Here is a 19,850-nt window from a genome sequence, read left to right as displayed (position 1 = left end):
CTTTGCAGTCTGTTGTGGTCTTTGCAAAATCCTTCATCACGATTTTAGTGTGTTTCTGGGAAAATAGTATTACTTTACTCCTACTTTCCAGGGTCTTGGGGTGGGGTATCTTTTACACCCTTAGTGTTTTCTTACACTCCCAGCTACCCCCTACACACTACACTAGCCTAGGGGTCCATTCGTGGTTTGTATTCCACTTTCTTAGTATATGGTTTGTGTTGCCCCTAGGCATATTGCATCCTATTGTATTCTACAGTGTTTGCACTACTTTCTGACTGTTTTACTTACCTGATTTGGCTAGTTGTGTATATTTTGTGTATGTTACTTACCTCCTAAGGGAGTATATCCTCTGAGATATTTTTTGCACATTGTCACTAAAATAAAGTACCTTTATTTTTAGTAACACTGAATATTGTCCTTCTTATGATATAGTACCTTTATGAAATAAGTGGTATTGCATGAGCTTTGCATGTCTCCTGGTTCAGCCTTGGTTGCTCTGCTATAGCTACCTCTATCAGCCTAAGCTGCTAGAACACTACTACACTCTACTAATAAGGGATAACTGGACCTGGCACAAGGTGTAAGTACCATTGGTACCCACTGCAAGCCAGGCCAGCCTCCTACAAGGGGTAGCCTCCCCCAGCCTCTCGAAATGCTTTGAAGGGCACAGATGATGCCCTCCTTGCATAAGCCAGTCTACACCAGTTCAGGGACCCCCAGTCCCTGCTCTGGTGCGAAACTGGAAAAATGAACGGGGAGTGACCACACCCTTTCCCATCACCACCACAGGGGTGGTACCAAGAGCTCCTCCAGTGTGTCCCAGACTTCAACCATCTTGTTTTCCAAGGTGTGGGGACACTCTGGGGGCCTCTGAGTGCCAGTGCCAGCAGGTGATGTCAGAGACCCCTCCTGATAGGTCCATACCTGATAAGGTTGCCAATCCCTCCTCAGGGCTATTTAGGGTCTCTCCACTGGGTTCTCTTCAGATTCTACCTGCAAGTTTCCAGCAGGAATCCTCTGCAACTATTACTTCATCCTCTGGCCTCAGATTAACCGCAGACTGCTCCAGTTGACAACTAGTTCTCTTGGACTCCTCTCCTAGTGACGAGCATGCTCCTTGGAACACAGGAGGGGGACCCCTTCGACACAGTCTGTCCTAAGGTCCTGCCGTCCAAATTTAGAGAAGATTAGAGCTTGCCTTCCCTGTTAGCGACAGTACCCCTTGCACTGCGCCATCTTCGCCTCCTGAGGCCTCTGTGCACTATTTGCAAGAATCCTTCGTGGTCCAGGTCCCCAGCACTCTATCCTGCGATGCTCAACTCACTGAGTTGACCTCCGGCGGCCTGGGTCCCTCCTCTGTTTGCTGCACCAACTACATTTTGCACCTCCTTTGTCCCAGTGTCCTGGGACTCCCGTGGGTGCTGTTTGGTCGACTGAGGGCTCCTTGAAGTGCTGAGAGCTCCCTCTTCCTCCTCAAGCTGAGTTGAGGCCCCTAGGTCCCTCCTGGGTCCAGACAGCACCACTTTTACGCAAAACACTACTTTGCCGGAACCAAGGCTTGTTTGACAAATCCAGTGCCAAAACTCACGTACATGCAACATCTCTGCGTGGGACATCCAGTGCATCATGCAGGAACCTGCTGACATCTTCCTTGGGTGCATTTCCGCAGCCTTTGTCCAACCAGGGACTCTTATTTTGCACCTTCTTCTGGGTTGACAAGGGCTCCTGTCCTTCCTGGAACCTCTTCCAACTTTTGGACTTGGTCTCCTTCCTTTGCAGCTCTTCAGGTCCAGGAATCCACCATTTGTTGTTTGCAGTTTTGCTTGGTTCTTGCAATAACTCTAATCACGACTTGCAGTGTGTCCTAAGGAAACTTGCAATACTTTACTCCTACTTTCCTTGGCTCTGGGGTGGGGTATTTTACTCACCTTTGTGGTTTTCTTACTCTCCCAGTGATTCTCTACAAACTACTCTTGTCTAGGGGAGAATTTGTGATTCGCTTTCCACTATCTTAGTATATGGTTTGTGTTGCCCCTAGACCTATTTTCTCCCATTGCATTTTACAGCATTTCCTATTGTTTGCATTAACCTATGTCTAAGTACTTACCTTATTTTGGTGTCTAGTGTATATATGGTGTATAATACTTACCTCCAGAAGGAGTATTGCCTCTAACATATTTTGGCCTTGTGTCACCCAAATAAACTACCTTTTATTTTTGGTAACACTGAGTATTGTCTTTAGTTGTGTATAAGTACTATGTAACTATAAGTGGTATTGCAGGAGCTTTGCGTGTCTCCTAGTTCAGCCTAAGCTGCTCTGCTATAGCTTCCTTTATCAGCCTAAGCTGCTAGAACACTACTACATTTCACTAATAAGGGATAACTGGACCTGGTGTAGGGTGTAAGTACCCAAGGTACCCAATACAAACCAGGCCAGCCTCCTACACCATAGCAGCGTGAAACCTTCTAGGGCTTGGGAATGACCGCAAATGCGGTCACCAGCATGGTGAGAAGAAGTGTCCCTGTATCAGTGAAGGATTTTGAGAGTTGGGTTAATACCGATGAAAGGACATGACAGAAGGTCTTGTAAAACAGTGCTCAGAAGCCATCTGGGCATAGGGATAGTACATAAGGTGACCCCCTCAATTCAGATAGGAGCATCAAGGGTGTCAGCCTGTTCTTTGGTTAAGCTGGGGTGCGAGCTCTACAAAGGTACTCATTGGCATGCGTAGGATGGAGGCTTTTGGTGGTGTACAAAGAGGAGTAAAAATCGTGAAATGCTGACGCTATACTGGGGTCATCTGTGACTTTGACCTCTTCTTAAGTTCACATGACTTGGACCCTTTCAGCTTAGCACTTGGGTGAAAGTTTATGGTCCGATAACCTACTGCACTTCTCATGTCACCCCCCACTGTAAAAGGTATATCAGAGGCGAAGCATATCAAATTTTGCACTATCAACTTCAAGACTGAGCAACTGGCCCACCGCCACCTCGACTCTCCTCCAAACCTTCGGAATCCCAGTAAGTTTATGGAGGGGCTTGAGTTCCCTCAGCTATCTCTCCAGATCACACCTATTGCCTTTATGCAGCTTGTTTTCTCCCAGGGAGTTGGGACTGATTTCTCTAAATACCACTGCTTTTAATGTCTTCCAGAATGCAGCTATGGGTAAGTCTGCAGTGTCGTTGATGTCAAGAAATTCAGTAATACTGTGCACGAGTTTTTGGAATGTGTCTAGTCCCTGGAGTTAACTGTAACGGGGTCACCAGGTAGTAGCCCATGGTGGCATGTGTCAATCAGAAGTGTATGTTCACGAGCAGCATGTTCTGATAGAGGCCGAGGGGCAATCTCAACCCCCGTGACCCACGCCTGTAGGGCCGGCGTGCCTAGAAAGTAGTCTATCCTGGGATAGGTCTTGTGTGCTGAGGAGTAGAAGGTTTAGTGGCGTGTCTGTGGGTGGGTCACCCTCCACAGGTTGCTCAGTCCCAGCTCCTGTAACAAATGGACACAACCGTGAGAGACGGCACCGGTCTGGACATGACATGGGGCAGACCAGTTCCATTCATTATTCAGTACAAGGCTCAGGCCGCCTCCTATTAAGACCACCTGATTGGGGGAGACTAATTTCTCCAATAATGCCAACTTCAGAAATGGTTCTTAGTTGTCATTCCGGGCACATATGGATGCAATGATAAGGTTGTGCCCGCCTATATTGGTGTGGTGTGCTAATAGTCTACCCCATATGTCAGCCCCTTCCTCCCTACAGACCATCGGAAGGAGCGGGAGAGCAGAATGGCTGTCTTAGTGATCTCGTAAACGAGGTGTTGACTTGCGAGATTTCAGCCTATGTCAATTGCGGAGAAGTTGGTGTGTTTCCTGTAGAAGCATATGTCCCCTCCACTACACTCAATATAAGACAGATTTGCGTTTGACAGTATTGTTGCGCCCTAAAGTGGCTCTTTTGAGAGGATAATCCCACAAAAGACTGGGAAATTAGCATATTTGTAAAGGGTGAAGAACAGCTTGTGAGAGGATAACATCCTCTGCCACCCACTACATTTTATTCAAAGTTATTAGGTTAATGGAGAATGAAGAGGATGGCAGCATTAGCTGCTGGTATTTCAATACTGGTTCTAAGTTTTACCGCCCTTTGTCTGAATAAGTAATATAGCAGAATCTATATCAGAAATGTGATAGTCACACTTGTATAATGGCAGTTTGTTTTAACACAGACAAACACTCATATAGATATTTTACACTATATCATTATTTATTACATATAATTATTCTATATATGAGTAAAAATTATTGTAAAGATGATGAACTCAGCAAATACCATGTATGAATGACCAAATATTAGTAACAGCCCAATTATATTTAATCACATATTCCCAATCAAATTGTCTAATCCCTGCCTAAATAATATAAAGCTCTTTAACAGCCTAGTTGCATTAGTTTATTTCATGCTGTCATGTATGTCACGCATACCTTTCATTCCATCAGTCCTGACATTGGAACTCCATAGTTCAATATCCCTCCAGTAACCGGTCTGTGTGTGTTACCTCATCCCAGTTATGGGTATCTTTTTTATTCACCTTTCTTGTATGGTGGTCTGTGGGGCGAGGATCATTTTCTATACACAGGAGAGCGAACAATACTTCTTTCAGTTCAAATCATAGGGAGCAAATGGAAACATACGACTACGGTACCTCTTCTCCGTTCATAAAGGACTTAAAAGATCAATTACTATCTTAGCATTCAACAAGCCCTGTGTTGTATGTAACCTTAACAAAAACACATAAAATGGCATGATGACTTGTGAATTTAGGCCAGATTAATACTTTTTTTTAGTGCTGCATTTGCGTCATTTTTTGGCACAAAAGCGGAGCAAACTTACAAAATACAATGATATTGTATAAGTTTGCGCCACTTTTGCGTCAAAAAATGACGCAAATGCGGCGCTAAGAAATTATAAATATGGGCCTAACACGAAAAAGTGTTCGTACATATGGCCCTTAGGCCCATAGTTATACTTTCTAACGCCGCATTTGCGGCATTTTTTGACTCAAAAGAAGCGCAAACTTACAAAATACAATTGTATTTTTTAAGTTTGCGCCGCTTTTGCGTCAAAAAACAGCGCAAATGCGGCGCTAAAAAAAGTATAAATATGGGCCTTAGGGCCATATGTACGAACACTTTTTCCCATAGACATAGAATGGGTAAAAACCTTTGCTCCATTTGGCCCTTAGTTCCCTCTAAAGTGCGTGACTGACCGAGCGTGCAAATTTAGGTGTCTCTCGGTGCAGAGACCTACAAACATCACAGCACAAAAGATTCCTCTGCATTTCGAAAATGCTTTAATGGAGCTTTCCTAATACTGCTGTAGTGATAAAGCTGCGCTGCTAAATGCATTTTAGTGCTTTTGTCGGTCTTTAAAAATGCTAATCGAGGACGTGTAAACACCAGCAGTGAAGTGTAGTCCTGAAGCAGCAGGAGAGGAGCCTCAGAGACTTCACTGCAGTCCAGTCCAATCTGCGGAAAACCTCGGGAATGAAGGCAGTTCCCAGACATTAACATGCTTTGAAAGATGGAACACGCATTGACCATTCAGGTGTCAGCCATCAGTAACATCCCAGAGGCTGAAACTGAATAACTAAAATAAAGCCATTAGTTTTGAATACTGATAGTTTTAAAGTTCACCAGCTGACAGGGTTGTGCACTGTCACAGCCGAAACTCCTCTTGTTTTAAAGGGCAACATGGATATAAATTGTGCAGCCAGTGCAGTGTAGGCAGGGCTCTGGTCGTCAAAGTACCCTCTAGTGGCTCCTGAGTTAAAGTGTGATTCAAATATCCTCTGATTTTCATATTTTCAGAAATAATCAGTAAAATTAATCCTCACAGTCCTACTGCTTACGTAATTCTCTTGTCCGGGTCTTCTATCCAAAGTAAGGGATAGGTTACCCAGAGGAGTACCACATTCCAATTTCTTATTAGTCAGGGCCACTGGAATTATGTGGTCGGTCACAATGAAATTATGTGGCAGTGTGGACTAAATTATGTGGCAAGAAAAGGCAAATCATGCTGCGCAAAGCAGCATATTTTGTGATAGTACTGCTTTCTTGTTTTGGCATTTTTGCACAGATTTACACTGTCTGGACAAAGGTATCATCACCTCATTAGTACCAGTTTACCATCCAAATACAGCAATAAGCAACAGAAAGGAGACCAGTCAACCTTTGCAAAAGGCCTTCCACTGTGTGACAACATGCGTTGCCACATTTTTAGTAACATATTATCCATTTTTTTTATTAAAACTGCAGATTATGTAGCAGATGAGGGATTATGTGACAAGTGCGGAAAAAAACATACATGTATGGGAAATGCTGCATTTGCAAAATTGCATAATTCCAGTGGCCCTGCTTATAGTCTGCAAATGCTTAGCCAGCCTGCAAGTACCAGAATCCTGTGCAGCAGTCTTTGCATTTTTTAATGAAGATGACCACTGTGAGAGAGAATCAACAGATGTTTTCAGTCACATTTGTAAATCTATAATTTATTCATGCTGGTTTTCAGCTTTTGTGCACTGAGCCAATGATGGTGTGAAGTCAAAGGAAAAGACTATAGACCGTATTCGTTTCCTGGGAATAGTTATGCCCAGTGCTATACGGCTAATCTGTTTAGTATAAAAAAGTTAAGACAAAGGCAGTAGGCCTGGCTTGATTATTGTGAAAAACCTTTTTTTACAACCAATGGGCCTATAATGAGGGGTTGTTATAATACTGTGCTAAACCCTGAAGGCAGGCATTTACTAACACTGAATTTCACAGATTATTGTAGAAGGCAAGGGTTTTTGGTGCTGGTGAGTGACTCAATCAAATTGTGGAGATAGAAGATTTGCACTATGAAAATCCTTCTAAGGGGGATTTTATTTTATGTTTTTAGGCAACTGTGATTTCGTATATATTTGACATTTTATTCATATTGTCTTGTAAGAAAGCATAGGCTTAATACAGTTGGTCTGCCTCCATTAAAGTGATGAGCAAATGACACAAGCTATAGACCTGAATCGTTCATTGGGAAAAGATATTTCATATGCCAAATGTTTGTTCTATCTTTTATGAAAAGTTCTGACACAGGCAGTAGACCGTATTTATTTAATATGAAAACATTTGTAAAAGCCAATAGTCCCTGTTAAAGCCTGCAGATATATTTTGTGACATGCAATCCAATAGACTAGTTTTTAGGCCAGAATGTTTGTGTTTATTACCCCTTTGACAAACCTTTGGGGTACAAGATCTGAACTGTAATAAGTCTTCTTAGAATCTCTTCAGACGGTCTGACAGGCTTAGTTTTCTAACTAACTACTTTCTTGCCACTCACTTCATTTGCAGTGCACAGCAACATGTACAACCACTGCATCTAAACCATCTGACCAACATGGAAGGATATTGTCCATAGGGCTTAATTGGTTTTACCAATGCAAGGTGGCCCACATGTTGGTTATATACTTGGAAGTAAGATGGAACTATCAAATTATACAGTATGAACAGTACCTTTGCAAGATGGCCACCTACTACTTTGTTTAATTGTTTTATTGCAAGCATATGTCTTGCATTTTTAGGTGATAGCATGTTTTCTTTCTTGCATGTGTATGCTTTTTATTTATTTTTCCAATGTTGCTGAGTTTTGTGGTTGTGTAAATGGGTGAATGTAAGAGTGAGTCAGTGATGAATGGATGCATGAGTGGAAGGATGAGTAAAAATGCATATATGATGAGTTATTCAGTGCCTAAGCCCATCAATAACTAAGGAAGCACTTTAATTTATAAGCCAAACCAGACCTATGGACATTGCCAATGCTTGTTATCAATCTTCAAGTAGTAAGTAGTCAATTTTCCTAGTTGGACATCTGATCACTTGGTTGCACATACAAACTAGAGTGGTGTGCACATAAACATTCTGTTGCTGCACACGAGGAAGAATAATTAAAGGGAACATTGCTCGTGAACCTCATTCCATTTTATACATCAGCAAGCTTTAAATCACGTAGCCATGCTAGCCTTTACAACATGTTATTCCCTCTGCAATTCATACGTTCAACATTGTGTGCCCATTGATATCAAGGGTATAGCGTCACCAGAGACCAGACATTAAGGCCCATATTTATACTTTTTTAGTGCAGCATTTGCGTAGTTTTTTTATGAAAAAGCAGCGCAAACTTACAAAATTCAATTGTATTTTGTGAGCTTGTGCCGAATTTGGGTCAAAAAACTACGCAAATGCGGTGCTAAAATAGTAAAAAAAGGGGCCTAAGGATCCTAAAAGATGCAGCTCGCCTTTTTACGCAGTATCATATCAATGGTATTAGGTTAATCAAAGCTGACCGCTGTGTTGAGAATAGGTGGTCGGCAACTGAGATCGTCATGTAAAAGTTTTAGGTCCATATTTATACTTTATTGGCGCAGCATTTGCGTCATTTGTTGATGCAAAGGCAGAGCCAACTTACAAAATACTATTATGGCACATATTTATGCTTTTTTAGCGCCACATTTGCGCCTCTTTTTGATGCAAAAACGTACCTCACAGATTTTAAGCAGCAGAACATCCATACAGAGATTTCAGTGATTAACATGAAGATGCTCTGAACAAGGCATAAAACTGCAAATGTAAAAAAAATGTGCGTATCCAGCAAATGTAAGTCATTCTTAAATGTACACACGCAGTTAAAGGAACCGAAAGTAGAGCTACTGAACTCTTTGCCTACTACAATTCAGAATGGAGATGAGATGTTGAGAAAAGAGCAAATCATAAGCTATGATACCTAAAAACTGAGTAACATTTTCCACCAGGAGCAACTTTCACGATTTTTACAAACAGCTTATCTTTGAACAGACAAAGGCGATCTATGCAATTATGTCAGTACTCAGAGCTATACAATAAGACCTTTTCCGGTCAATGTCTACTCACCTCCACGTGCCGTTTACAAACATTGAATGGATGTTCCAAGATGAACCAAAGATGTTAAGGGATTTGGAGAAGCAGTCATTGTAGATAAACCCGGTATAGACAGAAAATGCGCCCATCAGCAGGATTAAATATCGGCCACCGAAGAACATACTAGAAATCTGAAGGATGAAAAACCCAATCTCTGAAGTTAAATGAATTAGCCAAGTATTCTTGAACTTAGTTTAATTAAAAAGTGAGCACTTTATAGAAGTTAAATGTAGGTAGGGTAAAGAGATGAGCATTACCAGTGAATACTTGAGGAGACTGCTGCTCCCCAATTTAATCTGTTCAATCATTTATGTACTTGCCAAAATGTTCCTTTCCTTTCTTATTCAAAACAATATAATCCTATCCCAAACAATATAATACTATGTCCATGATAATCTTGGCAATGGTTCACTTTTTAAACAAACACCAAGAAGCGATAGGAAAGGTTAATATTATTTGCATTTAACACAACAGTACAAAACGAAAGTACATAACATAAGCAGCTGACTGAAGGAGTAGGGTGAGGGCTAAGAAAAAGAAAGTAACAAAAGAGTCAAAAATGAAACTCCAACCAATATTTAGGAAGAGAAAAAAAGGGAGCATAAGGAAACAATTGAAATGTATTTCTATTTTCCTTGATCAGATGTGTTATCTATGAGTGAGAAAGCTCATATAAGCTCTTTGTTATGAAATAGTGCAATATCAGACCTCCAGTGATCTGTCACGTTGAGAAGCTGATTGCAATCAGCCTCGCCTGCTCAAGAGCTAACCGCCTACCATGTTTCTATACCACATTGCAGGAACTGTCTCTCCAAACACGCCCTCCTTCACCGATGTAAATATCCTACCCAATTTTTCGTAACATCGAAACAGAGAAAAAATAAATTCATATCTAGTGTCCTTGCTTGAAGAAAAGGGCCTGTTTATTTTATTCTCTAACAGAAATCACTCCCATCCTACCATTACCAGTGACAACAGCACCCCCCTTCCTCCTCCCACTCCCTATATATCCGCCATCTAATCCTCTGCAATTTAACTTGCTTCGCCTCCCACTTCCAAAATGTCTGAACCACCTCACCCTTTAATCCCCAACTATGCTTTAGTGGGGAGTCCGCAGTGCAAGGTCTGCTGTCAGAACTGCCTATGGCATAGGGCATACCCAAGTTAGAGTCAAAGATGGACGGTTAATTGCGGAGTGTAGGAGGCTGGACTGGCTTGCAGTGAGTACCTAGGGGTACTTGCACCTTGCACCAGGCCCAGTTATCCCTTATTAGTGTATAGGGTGTCTAGCAGCTTAGGCTGATAGATAATGGTACCTTAGCAGAGCAGCTTAGGCTGAACTAGGAGACGTGTGAAGCTACTACAGTACCACTTAGTGTCATATGCACAATATCATAAGAAAACACAATACACAGTTATACTAAAAATAAAGGTACTTTATTTTTATGACAATATGCCAAAGTATCTTAGAGTGTACCCTCAGTGAGAGGATAGGAAATATACACAAGATATATATACACAATAGCAAAAATATGCAGTATAGTCTTAGAAAACAGTGCAAACAATGTATAGTTACAATAGGATGCAATGGGGAAACATAGGGATAGGGGCAACACAAACCATATACTCCAAAAGTGGAATGCGAACCACGAATGGACCCCAAACCTATGTGACCTTGTAGAGGGTCGCTGGGACTATTAGAAAATAGTGAGAGTTAGAAAAATAACCCTCCCCAAGACCCTGAAAAGTGAGTGCAAAGTGCACTAAAGTTCCCCTAAGGACAAAGAAGTCGTGTTAGAGGAATAATGCAGGAAAGACACAAACCAACAATGCAACAACTGTGGATTTCCAATCTAGGGTACCTGTGGAACAAGGGGACCAAGTCCAAAAGTCACAAGCAAGTCGGAGATGGGCAGATGCCCAGGAAATGCCAGCTGCGGGTGCAAAGAAGCTTCTACTGGACAGAAGAAGCTGAGGTTTCTGCAGGAACGAAAAGGGCTAGAGACTTCCCCTTTGGTGGACGGATCCCTCTCGCCGTGGAGAGTTGTGCAGAAGTGTTTTCCCGCCGAAAGAACGCCAACAAGCCTTGCTAGCTGCAAATCGTGCGGTTAGCGTTTTTGGACGCTGCTCTGGCCCTGGAGGGACCAGGAGGTCGCAAATTGGACCAGGAGAGAGAGGGGACGTCGAGCAAGACAAGCATCTCTCTCAGCAGCAGGTAGCACCCGGAAAAGTGCCAGAAACAGGCACTACAAGGATGCGTGAAATGGTGCTCACCCAAAGTCACACAAAGAAGTCCCACGTCACCGGAGAACAACTTAGGAGGTCGTGCAATGCAGGTTAGAGTGCCGTGGACCCAGGCTGGACTGTGCACAAAGGATTTCCGCCGGAAGGGCACGGAGGCCGGAGTAGCTGCAAAAGTCGCGGTTCCCAGCAATGCAGTCTAGCGAGGTGAGGCAAGGACTTACCTCCACCAAACTTGGACTGAAGAGTCACTGGACTGTGGGGGCCACTTGGACAGAGTTGCTGGATTCGAGGGACCTCGCTCGTCGTGCTGAGAGGAGACCCAAGGGACCGGTAATGCAGCTTTTTGGTGCCTGCGGTTGCAGGGGGAAGATTCCGTCGACCCACGGGAGATTTCTTCGGAGCTTCTAGTGCAGAGAGGAGGCAGACTACCCCCACAGCATGCACCACCAGGAAAACAGTTGAGAAGGCGGCAGGATCAGTGTTACAGAGTTGCAGTAGTCGTCTTTGCTACTATGTTGCAGTTTTGCAGGCTTCCAGCGCGGTCAGCAGTCGATTCCTTGGCAGAAGGTGAAGAGAGAGATGCAGAGGAACTCGGCTGAGCTCTTGCATTCGTTATCTAAAGTTTCCCCAGAGACAGAGACCCTAAATAGCCAGAAAAGAGGGTTTGGCTACTTAGGAGAGAGGATAGGCTAGCAACACCTGAAGGAGCCTATCACAAGGAGTCTCTGACGTCACCTGGTGGCACTGGCCACTCAGAGCAGTCCAGTGTGCCAGCAGCACCTCTGTTTCCAAGATGGCAGAGGTCTGGAGCTCACTGGAGGAGCTCTGGACACCTCCCAGGGGAGGTGCAGGTCAGGGGAGTGGTCACTCCCCTTTCCTTTGTCCAGTTTCGCGCCAGAGCAGGGCTAAGGGGTCCCCTGAACCGGTGTAGACTGGCTTATGCAGAATTGGGCACATCTGTGCCCAAGAAAGCATTTCCAGAGGCTGGGGGAGGCTACTCCTCCCCTGCCTTCACACCATTTTCCAAAGGGAGAGGGTGTAACACTCTCTCTCAGAGGAAGTTCTTTGTTCTGCCATCCTGGGCCAGGCCTGGCTGGAACCCAGGAGGGCAGATGCCTGTCTGAGGGGTTGGCAGCAGCAGCAGCTGCAGTGAAACCCCAGGAAGGGCAGTTTGGCAGTACCAGGGTCTGTGCTACAGACCACTGGGATCATGGGATTGTGCCAACTATGCCAGGATGGCATAGAGGGGGCAATTCCATGATCATAGACATGTTACATGGCCATATTTGGAGTTACCATTGTGAAGCTACATATAGGTAGTGACCTATATGTAGTGCACGCGTGTAATGGTGTCCCCGCACTCACAAAGTCCGGGGAATTGGCCCTGAACAATGTGGGGGCACCTTGGCTAGTGCCAGGGTGCCCTCACACTAAGTAACTTTGCACCTAACCTTTACCAGGGAAAGGTTAGACATATAGGTGACTTATAAGTTACTTAAGTGCAGTGTAAAATGGCTGTGAAATAACGTGGACGTTATTTCACTCAAGCTGCAGTGGCAGGCCTGTGTAAGAATTGTCTGAGCTCCCTATGGGTGTCAAAAGAAATGCTGAAGCCCATAGGGATCTCCTGGAACCCCAATACCCTGGGTACCTCAGTACCATATACTAGGGAATTATAAGGGTGTTCCAGTAAGCCAATGTAAATTGGTAAAATTGGTCACTAGCCTGTTAGTGACAATTTAGAAAGAAATGAGAGAGCATAACCACTGAGGTTCTGATTAGCAGAGCCTCAGTGAGACAGTTAGGCATCACACAGGGAACACATACATATAGGCCACAAACTTATGAGCACTGGGGTCCTGACTAGCAGGGTCCCAGTGACACATAACAAACATACTGAAAACATAGTGTTTTCACTATGAGCACTGGGCCCTGGCTAGCAGGATCCCAGTGAGACAGTGAAAACACCCTGACATACACTCACAAACAGGCCAAAAGTGGGGGTAACAAGGCTAGAAAGAGGCTACTTTCTCACACAACCCACCCCCCCAAACAAAGGACAATAAGGCTAACCTTGGCCAGTTGAGACTTTATTGTCTAAGTGGTGATAAGTAGAGAGTTGCTCTGCAATAGACTGGTTACTCCCTTTATCATCCACTATATGGTTACTTCCCTGTGGGGATGTAAACCACCCTGTTTGAAGTTTTTTAGCTAAGCAACAATGTGAAGATGTATTTTCAGAGTTTCTATCAGTAAGTTTTAGTTTAGAGCAGTGGGAATTGTCCACTGAACCTATTTGTAATGATGGAAATGCTAGACAGGGATGCTGTCTCAGAAAAGCCATAGCTGGGCAAAAACTTTGTCCATATGGCTGGAAGAGAGAACAGGGATGCTGTTTGTCTTGAGTTGGAGCAGGGCAGGGATGCTGTCCTATGAGCTCCACACTAGGGCAGGGATGCTGTCCTAAGTGTTGTGAGGCAGTGCAGAGTTTCTGCACTAAAGTTTCTCTGGGAGGGTTGGAGGGATTCTCCATGTTAACTAAAATGGTGCTCTTTTTCTCACCAATGTTAGTTATCCCACAGAGAGGTACTTCTACCTCAGGGAGTACAGCTTTGCTAGCTGATGCTTCCCTTGGAACAGGTGCCACCCCAGGAGAGGTTTCTCCCACCACAGGAATGGTATCCTGAATGGTAGGGTGGTTAGGGGATACTGTGATACCCTTTTTCCCTGTTGATGGAGAGGGATCCTGAGTTTTCAGGCCTTCTCTCCTTTGCTTTTTCATTTCAGTAGAAATGAGAGGGAACAATTCCTCAGGGATGCCCAGCATGGCTGCATGGGCATAAAACTCTACATCAGCCCAACCTGAGGCCTCTAGGTCATTACCTAAGAGACAGTCTACAGGTAAGCTAGGTGATACCACCACCTGCTTAGGGCCAGTAACTCCACCCCAACTAAACTGGATTATAGCTAAGGGAAGAAACTTAGTGGAGTTATGGACATCAATAATCTTATACTGTTGTCCAATGATGTGTTGATCAGGGTGCACTAGGTTTTCAGTCACCAAAGTGATACTGGCACCTGTGTCCCTGTAGGCCAAGGCCTCAACACCATTTATTGAAACTGTCTGCCTGTACTTATCCATTGTAAGGGGACAAGCAGCCAGTGTGGCAAGGCCAATGCCACTAGGTGTGACAGAAACTGTCTTAGGACTGACTACCCCAGTTTCTACTATGGACCCATAAGTGAACCCAACTACACCCTTAACTTGACTGTTGCCAGCAGTCCCACCACTAGTACCATTACTGCTAGGGGCACTAGAGCTTGATGTATTAGTGGTGGTAGGCTCAGGGGGTTTACCTGGACAGGACTTATCCCCTGGCCTATGGCCTCTATTTTTACACACAAAGCACCAAGGCTTTTTAAATTGTGTAGGTTGAGAAGAAGAGGAAGAATTTGTTTTATCCCCACCCCCTGAAGAGTGTTTAAGATTTGAAGTGGGATCTTTGGTTTTACCCTTATCCCCATGCTTATCTTGAGACTTTTCACCATCTTTCTTCTTAGTGTTCTCTTTGTCACCCCCTGTATGAACTTTTCTGTTCACCCTTGTTCTGACCCATTTGTCTGCCTTCTTTCCCAATTCTTGGGGAGAGGTCAGATCAGAGTCCACCAGGTACTGGTGCAACAAATCAGACACACAATTATTAAGAATATGCTCTCTCAGGATCAAGTTATACAGGCTGTCATAATCAGTAACTTTACTGCCATGTAACCACCCCTCCAAGGCCTTCACTGAATGGTCAATGAAATCAACCCAGTCTTGTGAAGACTCCTTTTTGGTCTCTCTGAACGTTATCCTGTATTGTTCAGTGGTTAAGCCATAACCATCCAGGAGTGCATTCTTAAGAACTTTGTAATCATTAGCTTCATTTTCTTTCACAGTAAGGAGCCTATCCCTACCTTTTCCACTAAATGATAGCCATAGGATAGCAGCCCACTGCCTTTGAGGGACATCCTGTACAACACAGGCCCTCTCAAGTGCAGCAAACCACTTGTTAATGTCATCCCCCTCCTTATAAGGGGGAACTATCTTGTGCAGATTCCTGGAATCATGCTCTTTTGCAGGATGACTATGGGGAATACTGCTGCTGCCTCCATGGGTTTCTAAACCCAACTTCTGTCTTTCCTTCTCTAGTTCAAAAGACTGTCTATCCAAATCCAGCTGTTGCTTTTTAAGCTTCAGTCTGGTTTGTTCCACCCTCAACTTATTGAGTTCCCTCTCCAACATTCTGTCATCAGGGTTGGTGGGAGGGACATTCCTAGATACAGAGGTATGATGGGAATGAACAGAAGGAGACCTGTCCCTTACAGAAGCCACCCTAACAGCTTGGCTAACAGAAACATTACTACCAGTATGGTGAGAATGAATGCTTTTGCTATGATGTGAGACAACACTATTTGTATGGTGTGGCTCATCATCATTACCAACTATGCTAGACTGTCTAGTAATGGGCAGGCTAGGAAGTTTCTTTCCTGAATCTTTTCCTGGGGGAGTCCCTGAATCAGATTGGGAACTATTAGGTACTTTTTCAACAGATGGGGCACCTATAGCCTTATCTTGTTCTCTAAGCATGTTAAGTAACAGTTCCAAGGAAGGGTTCTTCCCTACACTCAAACCTCTCTCTATGCAGAGACTCCTTGCTCCTTTCCAGCTAAGGTGATCATATGCAAGTTTGGACAGATCAACATTTTGGCCTGTGCCACACATTTTTAGAGAGAGTTAAAGTGATAGAAAAAGAGAAAAAAGTTTGTCAGAGCTTTTAGAAAGACAGAGAAAAAAAACTTTTTATACTTTTTAGAACTTTTTAGAAAGTTAGAAGTACTTTTCAGCACTTAGAAAAGAGTGAAAAGAGGAAATGCAAAACTTTTTGGCTATGTGTATATACACTGACCTTGTTTTGTATATTTTTCTCTTATGAAAAGTACAATGACAAGAGTGGTAAGTAGTCTCAAAGCACTTATCCCACCGCTGCACACCCAATGTAGGAGGCTGGACTGGCTTGTAGTGAGTACCTAGGGGTACTTGCACCTTGCACCAGGCCCAGTTATCCCTTATTAGTGTATAGGGTGTCTAGCATCTTAGGCTGATAGATAATGGTAGCTTAGCAGAACAGCTTAGGCTGAACTAGGAGACGTGTGAAGCTACTACAGTACCACTTAGTGTCATATGCACAATATCATAAGAAAACACAATACACAGTTATACTAAAAATAAAGGTACTTTATTTTTATGACAATATGCCAAAGTATCTTAGAGTGTACCCTCAGTGAGAGGATAGGAAATATACACAAGATATATATACACAATAGCAAAAATATGCAGTATAGTCTTAGAAAACAGTGCAAACAATGTATAGTTACAATAGGATGCAATGGGGAAACATAGGGATAGGGGCAACACAAACCATATACTCCAAAAGTGGAATGCGAACCACGAATGGACCCCAAACCTATGTGACCTTGTAGAGGGTCGCTGGGACTATTAGAAAATAGTGAGAGTTAGAAAAATAACCCTCCCCAAGACCCTGAAAAGTGAGTGCAAAGTGCACTAAAGTTCCCCTAAGGACAAAGAAGTCGTGTTAGAGGAATAATGCAGGAAAGACACAAACCAACAATGCAACAACTGTGGATTTCCAATCTAGGGTACCTGTGGAACAAGGGGACCAAGTCCAAAAGTCACAAGCAAGTCGGAGATGGGCAGATGCCCAGGAAATGCCAGCTGCGGGTGCAAAGAAGCTTCTACTGGACAGAAGAAGCTGAGGTTTCTGCAGGAACGAAAAGGGCTAGAGACTTCCCCTTTGGTGGACGGATTCCTCTCGCCGTGGAGAGTCGTGCAGAAGTAATTTCTCGCCGAAAGAACGCTAACAAGCCTTGCTAGCTGCAAATTGTGCGGTTAGCATTTTTGGACGCTGCTGTGGCCCTGGAGGGACCAGGAGGTCGCAAATTGGACCAGGAGAGAGAGGGGACGTCGAACAAGACAAGGAGCCCTCTCAGCAGCAGGTAGTACCCGGAGAAGTGCCAGAAACAGGCACTACAAGGATGCGTGAAACGGTGCTCACCCAAAGTCGCACAAAGAAGTCCCACGTCGCCGGAGAACAACTTAGGAGGTCGTGCAATGCAGGTTAGAGTGCCGTGGACCCAGGCTGGACTGTGCACAAAGGATTTCCGCTGGAAGTGCACGGAGGCCGGAGTAGCTGCAAAAGTCGCGGTTCCCAGCAATGCAGTCTAGCGAGGTGAGGCAAGGACTTACCTCCACCAAACTTGGACTGAAGAGTCACTGGACTGTGGGGGCCACTTGGACAGAGTTGCTGGATTCGAGGGACCTCGCTCGTCGTGCTGAGAGGAGACCCAAGGGACCGGTAATGCAGCTTTTTGGTGCCTGCGGTTGCAGGGGGAAGATTCCGTCGACCCATGGGAGATTTCTTCGGAGCTTCTAGTGCAGAGAGGAGGCAGACTACCCCCACAGCATGCACCACCAGGAAAACAGTCGAGAAGGCGGCAGGATCAGCGTTACAGAGTTGCAGTAGTCGTCTTTGCTACTATGTTGCAGTTTTGCAGGCTTCCAGGGCGGTCAGCAGTCGATTCCTTGGCAGAAGGTGAAGAGAGAGATGCAGAGGAACTCGGCTGAGCTCTTGCATTCGTTATCTAAAGTTTCCCCAGAGACAGAGACCCTAAATAGCCAGAAAAGAGGGTTTGGCTACTTAGGAGAGAGGATAGGCTAGCAACACCTGAAGGAGCCTATCACAAGGAGTCTCTGACGTCACCTGGTGGCACTGGCCACTCAGAGCAGTCCAGTGTGCCAGCAGCACCTCTGTTTCCAAGATGGCAGAGGTCTGGAGCACACTGGAGGAGCTCTGGACACCTCCCAGGGGAGGTGCAGGTCAGGGGAGTGGTCACTCCCCTTTCCTTTGTCCAGTTTCGCGCCAGAGCAGGGCTAAGGGGTCCCCTGAACCGGTGTAGACTGGCTTATGCAGAATTGGGCACATCTGTGCCCAAGAAAGCATTTACAGAGGCTGGGGGAGGCTACTCCTCCCCTGCCTTCACACCATTTTCCAAAGGGAGTGGGTGTAACACCCTCTCTCAGAGGAAGTCCTTTGTTCTGCCATCCTGGGCCAGGCCTGGCTGGACCCCAGGAGGGCAGATGCCTGTCTGAGGGGTTGGCAGCAGCAGCTGCAGTGAAACCCCAGGAAGGGCAGTTTGGCAGTACCAGGGTCTGTGCTACAGACCACTGGGATCATGGGATTGTGCCAACTATGCCAGGATGGCATAGAGGGGGCAATTCCATGATCATAGACATGTTACATGGCCATATTCGGAGTTACCATTGTGAAGCTACATATAGGTAGTGACCTATATGTAGTGCACGCGTGTAATGGTGTCCCCGCACTCACAAAGTCCGGGGAATTGGCCCTGAACAATGTGGGGGCACCTTGGCTAGTGCCAGGGTGCCCTCACACTAAGTAACTTTGCACCTAACCTTTACCAGGGAAAGGTTAGACATACAGGTGACTTATAAGTTACTTAAGTGCAGTGTAAGATGGCTGTGAAATAACGTGGACGTTATTTCACTCAAGCTGCAGTGGCAGGCCTGTGTAAGAATTGTCTGAGCTCCCTATGGGTGTCAAAAGAAATGCTGCAGCCCATAGGGATCTCCTGGAACCCCAATACCCTGGGTACCTCAGTACCATATACTAGGGAATTATAAGGGTGTTCCAGTAAGCCAATGTAAATTGGTAAAATTGGTCACTAGCCTGTTAGTGACAATTTAGAAAGAAATGAGAGAGCATAACCACTGAGGTTCTGATTAGCAGAGCCTCAGTGAGACAGTTAGGCATCACACAGGGAACACATACATATAGGCCACAAACTTATGAGCACTGGGATCCTGACTAGCAGGGTCCCAGTGACACATAACAAACATACTGAAAACATAGGGTTTTCACTATGAGCACTGGGCCCTGGCTAGCAGGATCCCAGTGAGACAGTGAAAACACCCTGACATCCACTCACAAACAGGCCAAAAGTGGGGGTAACAAGGCTAGAAAGAGGCTACTTTCTCACACGGAGCTCCATAGCAGAGCTCCATAACAGAAGCCTTAACGTCCATTATGATCCTACTTTACTTTCAGATACCTGTAGCAGAGGCCTGTGCGTTTGGCTCCTGAAACCAGCTACAACTTCGAGATGGAACTCAGCTGAATTAGAATAAATGATACACAAGTGAGCTGAGAGAAAGCACTAAATTGTGCAAATGAACGGTGCCAAATAGATCAAATGAAAATGTGGTGTGTATACGGTGCCTCCCCTCTACTCTCCTATGCGTTCTCTGCCATTAAATACTATTGAAAAAGGATATAGAAGAGTGTGATGCGTGGCAACTGGTTAGGGACCGGGAATTCTGGGGTCACTCTTGTGCCTGAAGAGCGAAAGGAGGACTACTTGTCTCCCTCACTGATAGAACAACTACTGGACTGATGCATCGCTTGTTTTGAAAGTCTCCACAATCTGGGACCTAGATTGGGGATTTGGCTACTCTGCTGGTCTTAACACCTAATT

The 19,850-nt window shown here is 44.8% G+C and overlaps 1 protein-coding gene across 1 annotated transcript in view; it reads right to left on the bottom strand.

The window, feature by feature from the left end:
* Positions 1-19,850, bottom strand: part of LOC138287144 (V-type proton ATPase 116 kDa subunit a 4-like) — a 1,145,905-nt gene that overhangs the window by 553,241 nt on the left and 572,814 nt on the right. The window contains exon 5 of the mRNA XM_069227503.1: positions 8,967-9,124. Coding sequence (XP_069083604.1) covers positions 8,967-9,124 — 158 coding nt within the window. The remainder of the gene's footprint in view (positions 1-8,966; positions 9,125-19,850) is intronic.

This window comes from Pleurodeles waltl, chromosome 4_1 (genome assembly GCF_031143425.1).
Source record: "Pleurodeles waltl isolate 20211129_DDA chromosome 4_1, aPleWal1.hap1.20221129, whole genome shotgun sequence".
In the NCBI taxonomy this organism is placed as follows: Eukaryota; Metazoa; Chordata; class Amphibia; order Caudata; family Salamandridae; genus Pleurodeles; species Pleurodeles waltl.
Note: the sequence above shows the minus strand (reverse complement) of the source record. Positions and strands in the feature narration are given on the sequence as shown.